The following is a 12,651-nucleotide window of genomic DNA, read 5'->3' on the forward strand; positions in this document are numbered from 1 at the left end:
AAAAGATGGCTACGCTCGTATGCAGCGCGCGCTCGCCCGTAGTCCCGGGTAGGGAGGGGGTGGGTTAGATGGAGGCGCCCGGGCGGTCTGACGACGATGCTGCACGCGCGCAAGTGTGTATGTGACAGCATTGTAAAACTTCACACAGACGATGCGCGTATCGCCGCAGCATAAGTTTTCGGTTGCACGGCGGCGGTGGCAGCAGCAGCAGCAGCAGTCGCTCTGGGTTAGTTTTTCCTCTGTCTCTGTCTGTGTTTTTTCCCGTCACGCAGGCACTTGTGCGGTCTCCATTCTGATTCCACCCCAGACAGTGCTAGTGGGTTGAGTGTTTGGTTACGGCGTTGTCTGGTGGCAATATTTGCGACTGTTGTGAGAAGACATTTATTCCACTGCCTAGTACCAGCCATCGCCGACAAAAACCCGGAACGGAAAGCAATCACAAACAATACCGAAAATCGCTGTGGCTGACGACATATTTGTGTGCAGTTGGGACGCCTGTGACGCCATCCGGACAAATGTGGTAACATTCGATTGCCGTTTTTTTCCACTGTACCCAGGAATAGTGTACCATCACTAGACGGACTGCTGCGATTGTGTGCGTGTGTATGTGTGTGTGTTCAGTTTATTTTGGATGTGCGTTACGCGTCACAATCGCATTCCCTTTGGTTGCCATTGGTTTTCCCACACGACACAACTTGCTGAAGAGAAAACACATTCCCTGTGTACACCACCCTGTGTCGCCGCATTGGGGGGTGGTTGGCGATTATTTGCCCTTGCCTTTCCGTTGTTCAACGACGCACTCGCGAGACGGAGGTGAAACATTGTGAACAGAGTGAAAAATTATTCCTGCCGAGGGGGAACCCGTAACTGGTGCTAGCTCTCGCCCTAGTGTGTGTTACTACTGGACACCACCCCCTTAGCTTACCGAGACGCCATTACGGTGTGGTGCTACCTACTAACCGCTCTGTATCTGCTTGAGTGTGTGTGTGTGTGTGCGTGTCTATGTAGTAGTTGCGTTTGTAGAGCTATTGTTGTAGAGCAGCGATTACGGAGGAGCGGCCAAAGCCGCCTGTCCCAGGCCGGAACGAGCTGCGATTGAAACGATCCGCTCGTGATGAACTTCTCGGCATTCGGTGGACCTTTTTCGGGCATCCATCAGTTTGCGGCCAAATTCGGCAGCAACGATGGAGCGTTCACCAGCACCAACAGTCCCGGAAGTAATGGGTCGGCGGGGCTGGGTGCAGCAGCCGCCGGCAACGGTGTGGGTGGCGTGGCCGGTGGCAATATGCAGCAACAGCAGCAGCAGCAGCAGCAGCAGCAAGACCTGAACCGGTACCACGGTGCCACCAATGGAAACCATTTCAATCAGAATGCTACCTCAAGTAAGTGATTTTTCGTAAAAATGTATTAATTTGATTTATGGGATTTTTGTGGTGGTGTTGGTGGTGGATATAGATGACCCGACGATACACACACCGCACGCATTGTGCATTGTGTGCTAGGGTAGCGGCGAACGTGTCAGCGTGGTGTAATGTGTGGAACTAGGGGGTGGAAACATTAATGCTCGATCTATGCTGTGGAATAGGGGAAAACCGTAGTGGCGAGACGGCACGAAATCAAACACGATTTTGCTGGGCTCCTAATTGCCGGCGGACGGAGATATCGGGTAGACGAGAGTGAGACGGAGCAACCCGTAGCATGGAATGGAGCATAGTAACCGCTGCGTCTGCAATGGAAGGCGGCAACATATTCCGGAGGGGATCGAAGATAGCTAGGGGGATTAATACAGTGAGCGACTGATTATAGCGAGCATTGGAAGGCACCTGCAAGCAGTAGGAAAACGTTGACATAAAGCGTTTTTTTAAATATCAGATTTTTGGTATTCGGTCTATTTTCCAGAACACAAAATTTGAGAATTTTACAATAACTTCTCAATCATTCCATTAAATTACTTGTCCGAGGTTTATGATCTTATTGAAATGATACAAACATGAAAAAAGAATTAATTTAAATTTAGTTTGAATGATGCCATCATGGTTCTTTAGTAAGATCTTCAACTTGTACGACATGAATAAAAAAGGGTATCAAATACGCTAAAAATATTTTGTAAATTCAGTGGTGGCACCCTTAAGTCTGAAAACTGATTTTGCTTATGCATTACAACAGATTAGTGATGGGTAAAGTTGGAAAAAATCCGAAGTCGACTCCGATCTGACTCCGATAAATTCGGAATCGACTCCGAAAAGTAGGTCCGCGCTGCCATATCCGGAGTCGTTCGGAAACGTCCAAAATCGCCCGGAGTCTCCTGGAGTCGTCCGAGGTCGTCCGGAGTCTTTCGGAATCGTCCGTCGTCGTCCGGAGTCATTGGGAGTCGTCCAGAGTCGTTCTGAGTCGTCCGGAGTCGTCTGGAGTAGCCCGGAATCGTTCGGATTCGTCCGGGAATGTCTGGAGTCATCCAGAATCAGCTGAACATATTGAACTCGTATGCTCCTACCAATCCTACTGAACCCATTGACGTAGTATGCACCCACTAAACCTACCGAAGCTATTGAACTCGTATCGACCTACTTAACTCGCACGAACCTGTTGAACTTGTATGCACCTACCGAACTCATATAAACCTACAGTGAAATCTCTCTAAGATGAAGTCTCTTCAAGATTAATTGTTGCTTTAAGATGAACATTTTGACGGTTCCGTAATATTTCATGTATTTTATGTCTCTTTAAGATGAATATCTCCCTAAGGTGAATATCCTTCAAGCTGCATATGCAATTTAGCAGACAAAATTCTCTAAAATGAATGTTTGAGTGACAGGTTACAAAAATATTGGTCGAAAGAGGATACTTGGATACTTCATAGCGACCCCTTAATTAGTTTTCCTCGAAATGAATATCTCTCCAAGCTGACGGTTCCTTGAAGATCTATCTTGGGGAGATTTCACTGTATTAAACTCGTATGAATCTATTGAACTTGTATGAACCTACTGAACTCGTTGCACGCCCGGGTAGGAATCGCATATCCTTTGCTGAACCTACTGAACCTACCAAACTCGTTGCTCCCACGGATCGGAATCGATTTCGGCCTGGCTGCACCTGACTTATTCTGTGTAGTTATATATGGTATATTGCCTTTACATAAAAAATAACATACGATTTGGCATTGCTCGTGAAAACCCGACATATAAAGAAACGCATTAAAAACCAAGCATAGCTATTGAGTAACATATTATTGATTAATAACTATAATTACTCAATGTCAGCACCATATTGAACAGCATTAGCTTGCAAAAGTTACTTCCATTTAAAAGTCACTCAATTTTATGTGTATTAACGCCGTGGAATTTTCTTAGTTATTTAAAGCAGTTCAAATCTCCAACCTTTTTAGGACCACGGACCACTTGACATAGAAAATACATTACCCGCGGCCCACATATATTGAGTGTCACACACATATATAATTAAGTCCCTAAGTCTACAGTTCGAAGCTTTTATCAAAAATTTGTTGAACTCTTATTCTACACATGCCTGTTAAAAATTAAGTTTTGATTGTGGGTAAAAAATTGCACGATATTGATTGTAATAAGCTTTTCTTAAAAAAAATCAATTCTTTCGCGGGCCACGTCTGTTAACGTCACGAACCACAAGTGGTCCGCAGACCACAAGCTGGAGACCACCGATTTAAAGGTATTGGAGCACACAATTCGATTTTGCTAAAGTTTTTGTGCAAAAGTGTGTACTTGCTGGTGTTAGTATAAGATATTATGAAATTGTAATGTTAAAAAAGTTGCACAATCACTTGAAAAATTCAACTCCTGATAAAAAATTGTATTCTGTCAGGGCATAATACAATATTGCCCACAAATATAAATACTGTTTTGCTGAGAAATTTGCCCAGAAACGTAATGTAATGCCAAATTATTGGCAGATGATGGCATAAAACACGGGCTTCCATAACATATGAACCAATAAACTAAAAACTTATTGAGAATTGTGCCTGGATAAATGCATTTCGCATTCTATCATAGCTCATTATGTATCAGTAAAGTTCTGACTAGATTGTACAAGTTGTCACCTCTGTCGAAAAAGCTGAAAATGGCAAAGATATAATATGCAATGGTTTCAATGGATATCATGGCCAAGAATGCGAAGGCACATAACTGTCCAGAATTCTGGCCTAGTTTAAAATTTGGTAACAATTGAAGAAAAGAGCAATTTTACGTCAAAATGAAATTTAAATATGTAAATAAAATAACTAACTAACTAACTTCGGTCCGGTCTGGTGGTACAGTCGTCAACTCGTACGACGTAACAACCTGCCCGTCATGGGTTCAAGTCCCGAATAGACCGTGCTCTCAAACGTAGGACTCACTATCCTGCTATGGTAATTAATAAGTCAAAGAAAGTCAAGCTCACTTCACTGGTGAGTACAGGCAGGCCTTCACCGACAGCAGTTGTTGTGCCAAAGAAGAAGAAGAACTAACTAATGAACTAAAGGAACATTACCAAATGCTTACTACTAGAAATAAACTAAAGTAGGCAATATACCGATTGTAACAAACTGTTAAGAAAGCCGCAAAACCAGAAAATAGATGAAAATATGAGGTGTCAGACTTTAGGTTACCGCCACTGTTGAATTCATCTTTATTAGAATTACTATCAATTTATGAATTTGTAAATCTAATTTTTTTCTAATATTCTCTCCCTTTTTATCCCAGTGGTTAATACACCGATGTCTTATGGTCAAAACATGTCCCATCCTTACGGTGGAGGAGCCAATCAGCAAACTAGCAACGATCACACCTTCGGCAATGGAAATGCGTCGATGGGCAACGATCACCAGTCGAAAGTGAGCAAAGGCGGCAACACACTCAAGGTAGATCGGGACGACATGATCAATCAGCAAATTCTGCAGAACGTTAACCAGTCCTGGCAAACGCTGACCAACCCATCGAACACGGTCGACTACTCGTCGCACCTGCTATCGGCCACTCTGCCCATCTCCATCCAGCACTTGCTAAAGTACTCCGACGCGATCAAGAAGGAACCGAACAGTGGATCCGTCGCCGGGTCGGGCATCAACTCGCCCGGCCCGCTCGGTGGTCTGATCGGTGTGGAAACGAACGCATTCAATGTGCAGAAAGACTTGCTGAGCCTGAAGAATGGTTCCAATCTGAACCTGGCCCTCGGCAATGTCGCCGTCAGCGCGGCCGCTGCAAGCCTTGGCCTGAACCACCAACACTTGATGCAGCATCACCAGCAGCAACAGCACGCGGCCAATGCTAACCACCATACAGATAACGGTTTCGGCAACCAGCAGTCACTGGCGAACAGCATGGCAAACGGGGGTGGCCAAAATGTGGTTAGTTCCGATGCGCACAATTCGAGCAGCAGTACCGTGAACGGTGGACCGGCGGCCAATGGGGAGGAAGCGAACGGCGGGTCCGGCACGGGCAATGGTACGGGAAAGACCAAAACGAAAAAGCAGAAGAAACGCAAACCACCGAAGGAGAAGAAACCGCGCCCGAAACCGGGCCAGATACGGGAAACGAAGGCCCTGGATGGGTCGCCCCTGTTCTGCTGTCCCGAGTGCCAGATGGCGTACCCGGAGCGGGGCTTGATCGAGCAGCACGTTATTTCGCATGCCGTCGAGCGGCGCTTCGTGTGCGATATCTGTAATGCCGCGCTGAAGCGGAAGGACCATCTCACACGCCACAAACTGTCGCACATTCCCGATCGTCCGCATATTTGCAGCGTAAGTTTGGGGACAAAGCCGAGCGTAGACCATTCCAAAGAAATGACATTCGATTATAATTGCATTTTTTCAGATTTGTCTCAAATCCTTCAAGCGTAAGGAGCAGTTGACGCTGCACGTCGTTATACATACGGGGGAAAAGAAACACATTTGTGGCGAGTGCGGTAAAGGTATGACCTGTTCCAAAGAATTGATGATGGTTCAAGCGAACGAATGTTGCATTCTCAACCATTAATTTAATGTTTCAGGATTCTATCGAAAAGATCATCTCCGCAAGCACACCCGCTCGCACATAGCACGGCGCGTCAAGTCGGAAATGTCTGCCTCGAATGGAACTGGCGGTGGCGGCGGAGGTGGATCGGGAAATGGCAATGCAGCACAAAACAACAGCACGCTGGCAGGATCACTGATGGCCACCAACATGCAGGGCGCACCGGTAACAGCCTCCTGAGGGTCGTACAAAGACTTTTGGTAAGGTGTGCGTTGGTTCCTCACTAAATCGATGAGCACGAGCAGCTTCTAAAGGGCACTTGATGATCGCTTAAGTTTGATGAGACGATAAGGAATCTTCATCTTCGTTAGGATTTTTTTACTACATCTATTATATGATTTGCTGCTGGGCGTGTAATTGGACATGTGAAATTCTTTAATTATTTGGTTTACAATTTGACTTTTCGTCAAACTATTCATACTCCTAACATTATACGAATACATTGATTTGTGATTTTTATTAAATTTAGACATCTGTGTGCCAAAGAAACGTAAGTGCAATCGAGGAATCTATCACCTAAACCTTACCAAAAGTCACGTACTCCGTACCATAGGGAAATTAATTTCAATATAAAATCTTTTCTATTCGAAGTCAATACAAGATCAGAAAAGATAATATTTTGAAATAGTTTTCCTTGGATCTAGTCTTGTCATGCTGCTGACCAGACGCTATATATTTATGTGGAAACGTTATTCCACGTGTTACGCTACTAGTCACAGTCGCCGTTCTAAATGGTGTTTCGAAGATCGAACACATAAGTTGACGTGTAAAGCTGAGCCACAAAATGCTCCAAACATTCAGACATTCTGTTCCTATGTCCGCTAACGTACCCGCACATTGCTTTCCTAATCTGCAAAAAAATAAAATTCTGAACACGAGCAAATCTCCTTCCATCCCGCCGGTTTGGCAAGTTGGAAGAAGAGATCCGAGTCTCGAGCCTAAAAGAAGCAGCAATAATTTTTAAATTTGTACGACATTTTTGCGCGTCGAATGCACACACGTTGGATGTTGTAAGACGTTAGATAAGCTACCGGAAGTAGTGCAGTGTATTGGGAGAGCATTTTCTTCGTAAATGTCGGTTTCGTTTTGCGGCGGCACGACTCGGCGAGAAACTAATAATGATGCAAAATGCGATAATGGAGGGCGAAAGACATGCGATATTGCCAACGGTACAACATAGCGCTGCTGCACCGCAGACAAAGTACACACTATCAGGGAGAGAGAACGCATACAAATGAGATATGATGATAATCGAACGATGAAACGGACACACGAGACTTTAAGGAAGCTGCTGAGCGGAGAAATGTATTTTGTTTATTTTCTTACAGATGATAAACTCGCTAACAGAAGCTAACAGAGCAAACGTATATATTCACCTGTAATGAAAGACAACTATATACATATATTGTATCGACGTATATACATATTGAAGGTATATAAATATATTTTGTATTCGATATTGGAAAGGAATTGCACCGCAAAGTCAAACGAACAGAACCGAATGGACGTTGTGCGTTGATTTTTTGTGTTGCATTTTGCCAGAACCATATTCGCACTATTATTAGATGTCATCATTTATCGATTGTATGAAAACTGTGCGGAAGATGAAGAGATGTTAAGAACGGATGGTATATTTGCCGGGCAGCAAAGCCACGAGGAATTCAGTTCTGGGGTGCAGGAGTCGTCTGCAAAACTAATTGAACTTTACAAAGGATAATATTGCACCAGAATTTAGAACGATCCACACGCAGCAACGGTGTTACCAATCGTATCAGCACAAGAGATGAAACAGGTGTTAATTTTTTCTGCAACAAATACAATTACAAACTACTACAAAACAGTCCAAACAGTGCAAAGACAGTGAAAGGAAAGGCATCGCTTTTCAAGTGAAAATAGAAAACAAAACACACGCCGGTGTGCACATGAATCCAAAGTACAAACGGAACGACTAAAAGAACAAAACAAAATGCAAACATCTCCCCTGACATAGGTACGTCCGCCGACTCGTAACCCATAACCCTATCTGCAAATGCATAAATTATTTAATTACTGTTGCAGTAGTGTTTGACTGTGTTGAATACAATAGATTTACGCAATGACCATATTCCTAAAAGAAAGGTGTGGATGGCGGATGTGCACGCGCACATTGAATGGTCCTGGAAAAGAGTATTAATAGTTTCCGTGTTGAATGTTGAATACAGTAGTTCTAGTCAGAGTGGAGGGGAATAAATTCCCAATTAATTCACGTGCTAAAGCTCGTGCTCGAAACTGATGGCAGTATACTACTGAGCAAATGGTGGTGATTTTTAAACAGAGCGAAGTTTAACTATGAATAATGAAACAGTATATACGATGCTAAAGAGGAATACTAAAGATATATAGGTTACATAGGTTTACAGACACAAATGGCAAACGGTTGCATTATCTCACACACGGCAGCATCGCTCGGAGGACAGATCGGTCTGTGCGTGTATTTATGTGTGTGAAAACAGCTTAAAAGGAGAAAGTTTACAATCAAAGGAATCGAATAAGGGGCGGTAGTACAGCAATGGATTGTGATTTAAGGCAAAAATTGCAACAACAACTTGACAAAAACGATTGCCATACAAAAGCAAAAGTGAACGCAAGAGAAACGCATAGATCTGTGCAATATGAAATGCGCAAACAAAAATCACTTTATAATATGTGTAGTATTTAGTTCAAAGGTGGTACACTTTTTAGTTGATATGTGCATTTTGTGATGCTTTGAAATTAGACCGTCTAATGAAACCAAGGTGTAACGAAAGTAAGGGAGAGTTATAACACACAAGCTTAGCTTCGTTTTGCAATGAATGGTTCCTTTCGTTCAAGTGAGTTTTGTTTTTGTGTTGCAATACTTTTATCCTAGTGTGTAGTGAATATTGGAGGTCGAGCACAAAAAAAAAACAAAAAAAAAAAACAAACAAAAACCCAACCCCAAACACCTAACTTATCAAAAAGACTTCGAAAGTGGATCGAAAACGTAAAAACATCAAACAATCGGCAATGCTTCGTAGCGTCTTCGTGCGAGAGACTAATATACTAAATTTTAATATTAAGGGTGCGTATTTATGCCTATTTATTAGTACGTTTTTTATGAGCATTATTCGAAAAGGAAACAATCGGCAAACGTGTACACGCGGCCGAACGGCGCGTACAACCATTATATACATACAATAATGATAATAATATAATATTAGTAATATTAAACGAAACACTATATTTTGATAGGCGTCTACCGAGTAAATAGGTTTTACAATTTGGTCCTGGTGTGAAGCGAATATTTCCCAGTCGAGGCTAGTTGCACGAACGAGGATGAGACTCTCGAAGGCGGAGAAGAAAAACAATCCCAAATCGATTCACCGAACCGGTGGCGTTCCTCGGTAAGAATTATTCAATACTTCTAGTCACGGGTGTGATTAAAAACAAACATGTTTTGTTTTATGTTTTTGCTTTTAAAAATAACTTGCGCTTTGCGTAAAGAGAGGGCGATATGCAAGCGATGATGCCGCAATAAAAAAGGAAGATATAAATCAAAATATTTTTCCACCAAACATTAACATAATACACGGGGTTCTATGTACTATACATTTATCTATATCAACCTGGAGGCAGATGCTAGCGACAAAGAACATGTAAAGATTTTAAACTAAATACTAAACACTACCTTCTATTCGATAAAAGAGAAAAGATATCTTAACAACAAATGCGCAAACACAACTTGTATCAAACATAAAATGAGAAGGCCACACAATACCGGGCCTTTTCGATGTTAACATAAGAAGAAACACTACCTTCCGATCGTTCCGCATTAACCCATTCTTCTTTTGCGTTCCGAGTGCACAATCAATCAGCCAGTGTGGCATGTAGCATGTGCTGGAAATATCGAATAAACGAAAAGGAACAACCACAGAGACAAAGATGAATGCAAGTAACTGTAACAAACAAATAAAAACATGTGTAAATCACGTAAGACAGCAAAAGAAAGTAAAGAGGGAATGATATTTTGAACGTTTTACTAATTTATGAACTACTATATTGTACCCAGTACATCGTACTTGTATGGAATGTGAAGCAAAAGTTAAGATCCACAAACACAAACAAAACCAAACGGGCGGAAGGATGAAAGAAAACTAACGTAAAATACATTTGTGCTTTTCTTATAACCGGCTGAGTGTTGCTTTTGTTGTCTCACTCCATATCACAATTGCTGAGAACATGGTTTCGGAATTATATTATTTTCTTCTAAATTGATTCAATCGTGCTTTCTTTTATATTTTCGTTCATTACAACGTACATGACCCGGGACACTGTGCTCTTATCGATAATCATAGCTTTATGAAAGGAGTTTTGGTTTTTTCGTTAGTGTGAATCGCACAATCACAAACGTACGAAACGATGAAATATTAGTTTTGCCAAATAAGTCCAAGTTCTTATTTCTTTAGGTGGAAGAGTTAGCTAATACTTTTCATAATTTGCATGTTTCGGTTGTGGTAGGATTTAAAATATTTTTTTGAAATAGTTTAAAGTTTGTTTCATTTCTTTTTGGTGTATTTTGATGACCGTTTGTTTTCTTAGAACTCTATTCTGTGTTACAGTCAAGCTTCAGACAATCTCCAAATTAGCTAGGCAAGGTTAGAAATTATGCAAGGCAAGATATTGATAGAGTATGTTTTAAACACGAACAAACCAAACTAGATTACTTTTCGATTCAATTTAGGGCCTATGCTTTTGAAGCATTGATATGCAGGCAAATAGAGATTAACAAACAAACAGTTGTTCACAAACAATTACAATCGCCGTAAGTTAACTCCACACTTATAACAAGTAACAGATAAGTTGTCGCCATAACAATGTTTTCCTTCTCTTTTTTTTACTAAGTAACAAGTGCGTATAATTTCCTAAACAATTTGTTCGTTTAGTTTGATCTAATTTACAGCAAGTAGAATAAACGAAAAGGAAAGGCAGATAGAGATCGGATAGCAGTGACGTTAACTAGCTATGGCACTACAGAGCAATTTGTTCCAACACGTTTAAAGAGGAAGAAGTTAAGGATCGATAATTGCCAGTAAGTTGTTTTTCGTTTCTCTAACTAAATAAATAGCTTTAAAATGCTTAACAGTTTGATTAAAAACACAATTTAACTAGATCGCCTTGGGACGGGGGCAAAACCGGCATCGTAGATATAGTAGATTATTCGAAACGAAGCGATAGAGAGAGAGAGTCGCTGTTGCGTGGACTGATCTTTTAGACGTTTTGTTTCATTTCCTGCTTTAGACAATGCTTGAATGCTTCCCATCCTTCCGATTTCACGTTTGACTAAAAAGAAAAAATATGAAAAAATATTGACATCATTATTTTTTGAACGCTAAAATGATACAGAAAATGGAATATTTTTTATCGTTTGCTATTATATACATAACTTTGTTTTTCGTTTTATTTTGTACACGTATTTACACGTCGTTGTTATATAACATGTACTTCCACAAAAGTTATTTCCCATTTATTTCTAATTATTAAACCTAAATAGCATTTCACTTACCTGTCTTCATATGGTACATTAGTTTTACTTACATTTCCCCCGGCGTTGTGTATACACGAACACGCAATGACATTGTATGATGAAACAACCAATCATTGTGATATGAGATCGCATGGTGCGTGGAATCGATTCGATCATTCGTGTTCGTGTGTAATTTTGTACAGTGTAAGCTTTTGCAAATGAGGAATTAACAAACACAGAACACCACACAGGTTACAGGAAACGAGTTAAAGTTAAAACAGAATAAAAACTAACAAACAAATATACATTAAGATGGAAGACACATAGGGTTGGGGTGTGGAAGAAAAATTTTGAAAATGGGGTTTATTAACATAAAATATTGCTTCTATGTGACACAAACATAAAAATGAGGAATAGGGGTAATAAATCATGGCGACAATTTTGACTTCACTAGTAAACAGCCATCAAAGCATAGATACTATAGGCACTAATGTACTATTCTAACTTACAAGCCACATAACACATAGATCCTTGGTTAATCTTTTGTTGGAAGTCTGGGCAGGGGACTGAGTAGCGGAGAAACTCATATTTAATTGTAACTTGTATCATGGCTACGGCTATGTACACAACACAACTCACCAGTATCTCCATGGGCGTTATAGTTTGGAAAAGGGGACGTATAATAGCTAAACCCTACGACCAGCCACTAGCGATAGTGTCTCGTGCTATCACTTTGTCCGTGGTCCGGATGATAGTAAAAGTAGAGCAGGTAGCGGCGCAACCTTCGGCAGGCCCGCGAACGCATCTTGAGCAGCTGCCGAAAGTTATCCGCATACACCGTACCCTTCTCGATATCGTCCAGATAGTCCTCGACGATATGCTCGTAGTGACTTACTTTGAATCCACGGTGCACCCGATCCTTCATGATGGCGATAAACTCCTTGTACGAGAGCAGCCCATCGCCGTCCTCGTCGAAGATGGCAAACACGGTGTCAATCAGGTGCGAGTTTAGCTCGGAACCGGTGCAAATTTTCACCGCTCGGGAAAACTCATCTGGCAAAGTAATATGCAAAAAAAAAGGATAAGATTAGCTTGCCAGCTCGAGCC

General features: G+C 41.6%; 2 protein-coding genes across 7 annotated transcripts in view; one reads left to right on the forward strand and one right to left on the reverse strand.

Moving 5' to 3' along the window:
• The first annotated feature begins 15 nt into the window (after positions 1 to 15).
• Positions 16 to 10,181, forward strand: LOC121590732 (zinc finger and SCAN domain-containing protein 25). 2 transcript variants are annotated; one of them, XM_041910660.1, is made up of 5 exons: positions 16 to 1,382; positions 4,716 to 5,752; positions 5,826 to 5,922; positions 6,001 to 6,188; positions 9,273 to 10,181. In XM_041910660.1, exons 1-5 carry the CDS (start codon positions 1,115 to 1,117, stop codon positions 9,285 to 9,287), a joined length of 1,605 nt encoding a protein of 534 aa, XP_041766594.1. In that variant the 5' UTR covers positions 16 to 1,114; the 3' UTR covers positions 9,288 to 10,181. The 2 variants fall into 2 exon arrangements, with proteins under 2 accessions (XP_041766594.1, XP_041766593.1); XM_041910659.1 differs by lacking the exon at positions 9,273 to 10,181 and having other exon boundaries at positions 6,001 to 9,025.
• A 114-nt stretch (positions 10,182 to 10,295) lies between these two features.
• Positions 10,296 to 12,651, reverse strand: part of LOC121590731 (calcium uptake protein 3, mitochondrial) — a 44,986-nt gene continuing 42,630 nt past the window's right edge. For 2 of the 5 annotated variants that reach the window (XM_041910654.1, XM_041910657.1), the window contains exon 10: positions 11,377 to 12,597. In XM_041910654.1, the coding sequence (XP_041766588.1) occupies positions 12,251 to 12,597 (347 nt within the window). In that variant the 3' untranslated portion in view covers positions 11,377 to 12,250. The other 3 variants (XM_041910658.1, XM_041910653.1, XM_041910656.1) reach the window with 2 other exon arrangements.

Source organism: Anopheles merus, chromosome 2R (genome assembly GCF_017562075.2).
Source record: "Anopheles merus strain MAF chromosome 2R, AmerM5.1, whole genome shotgun sequence".
NCBI classification, from domain to species: Eukaryota; Metazoa; Arthropoda; class Insecta; order Diptera; family Culicidae; genus Anopheles; species Anopheles merus.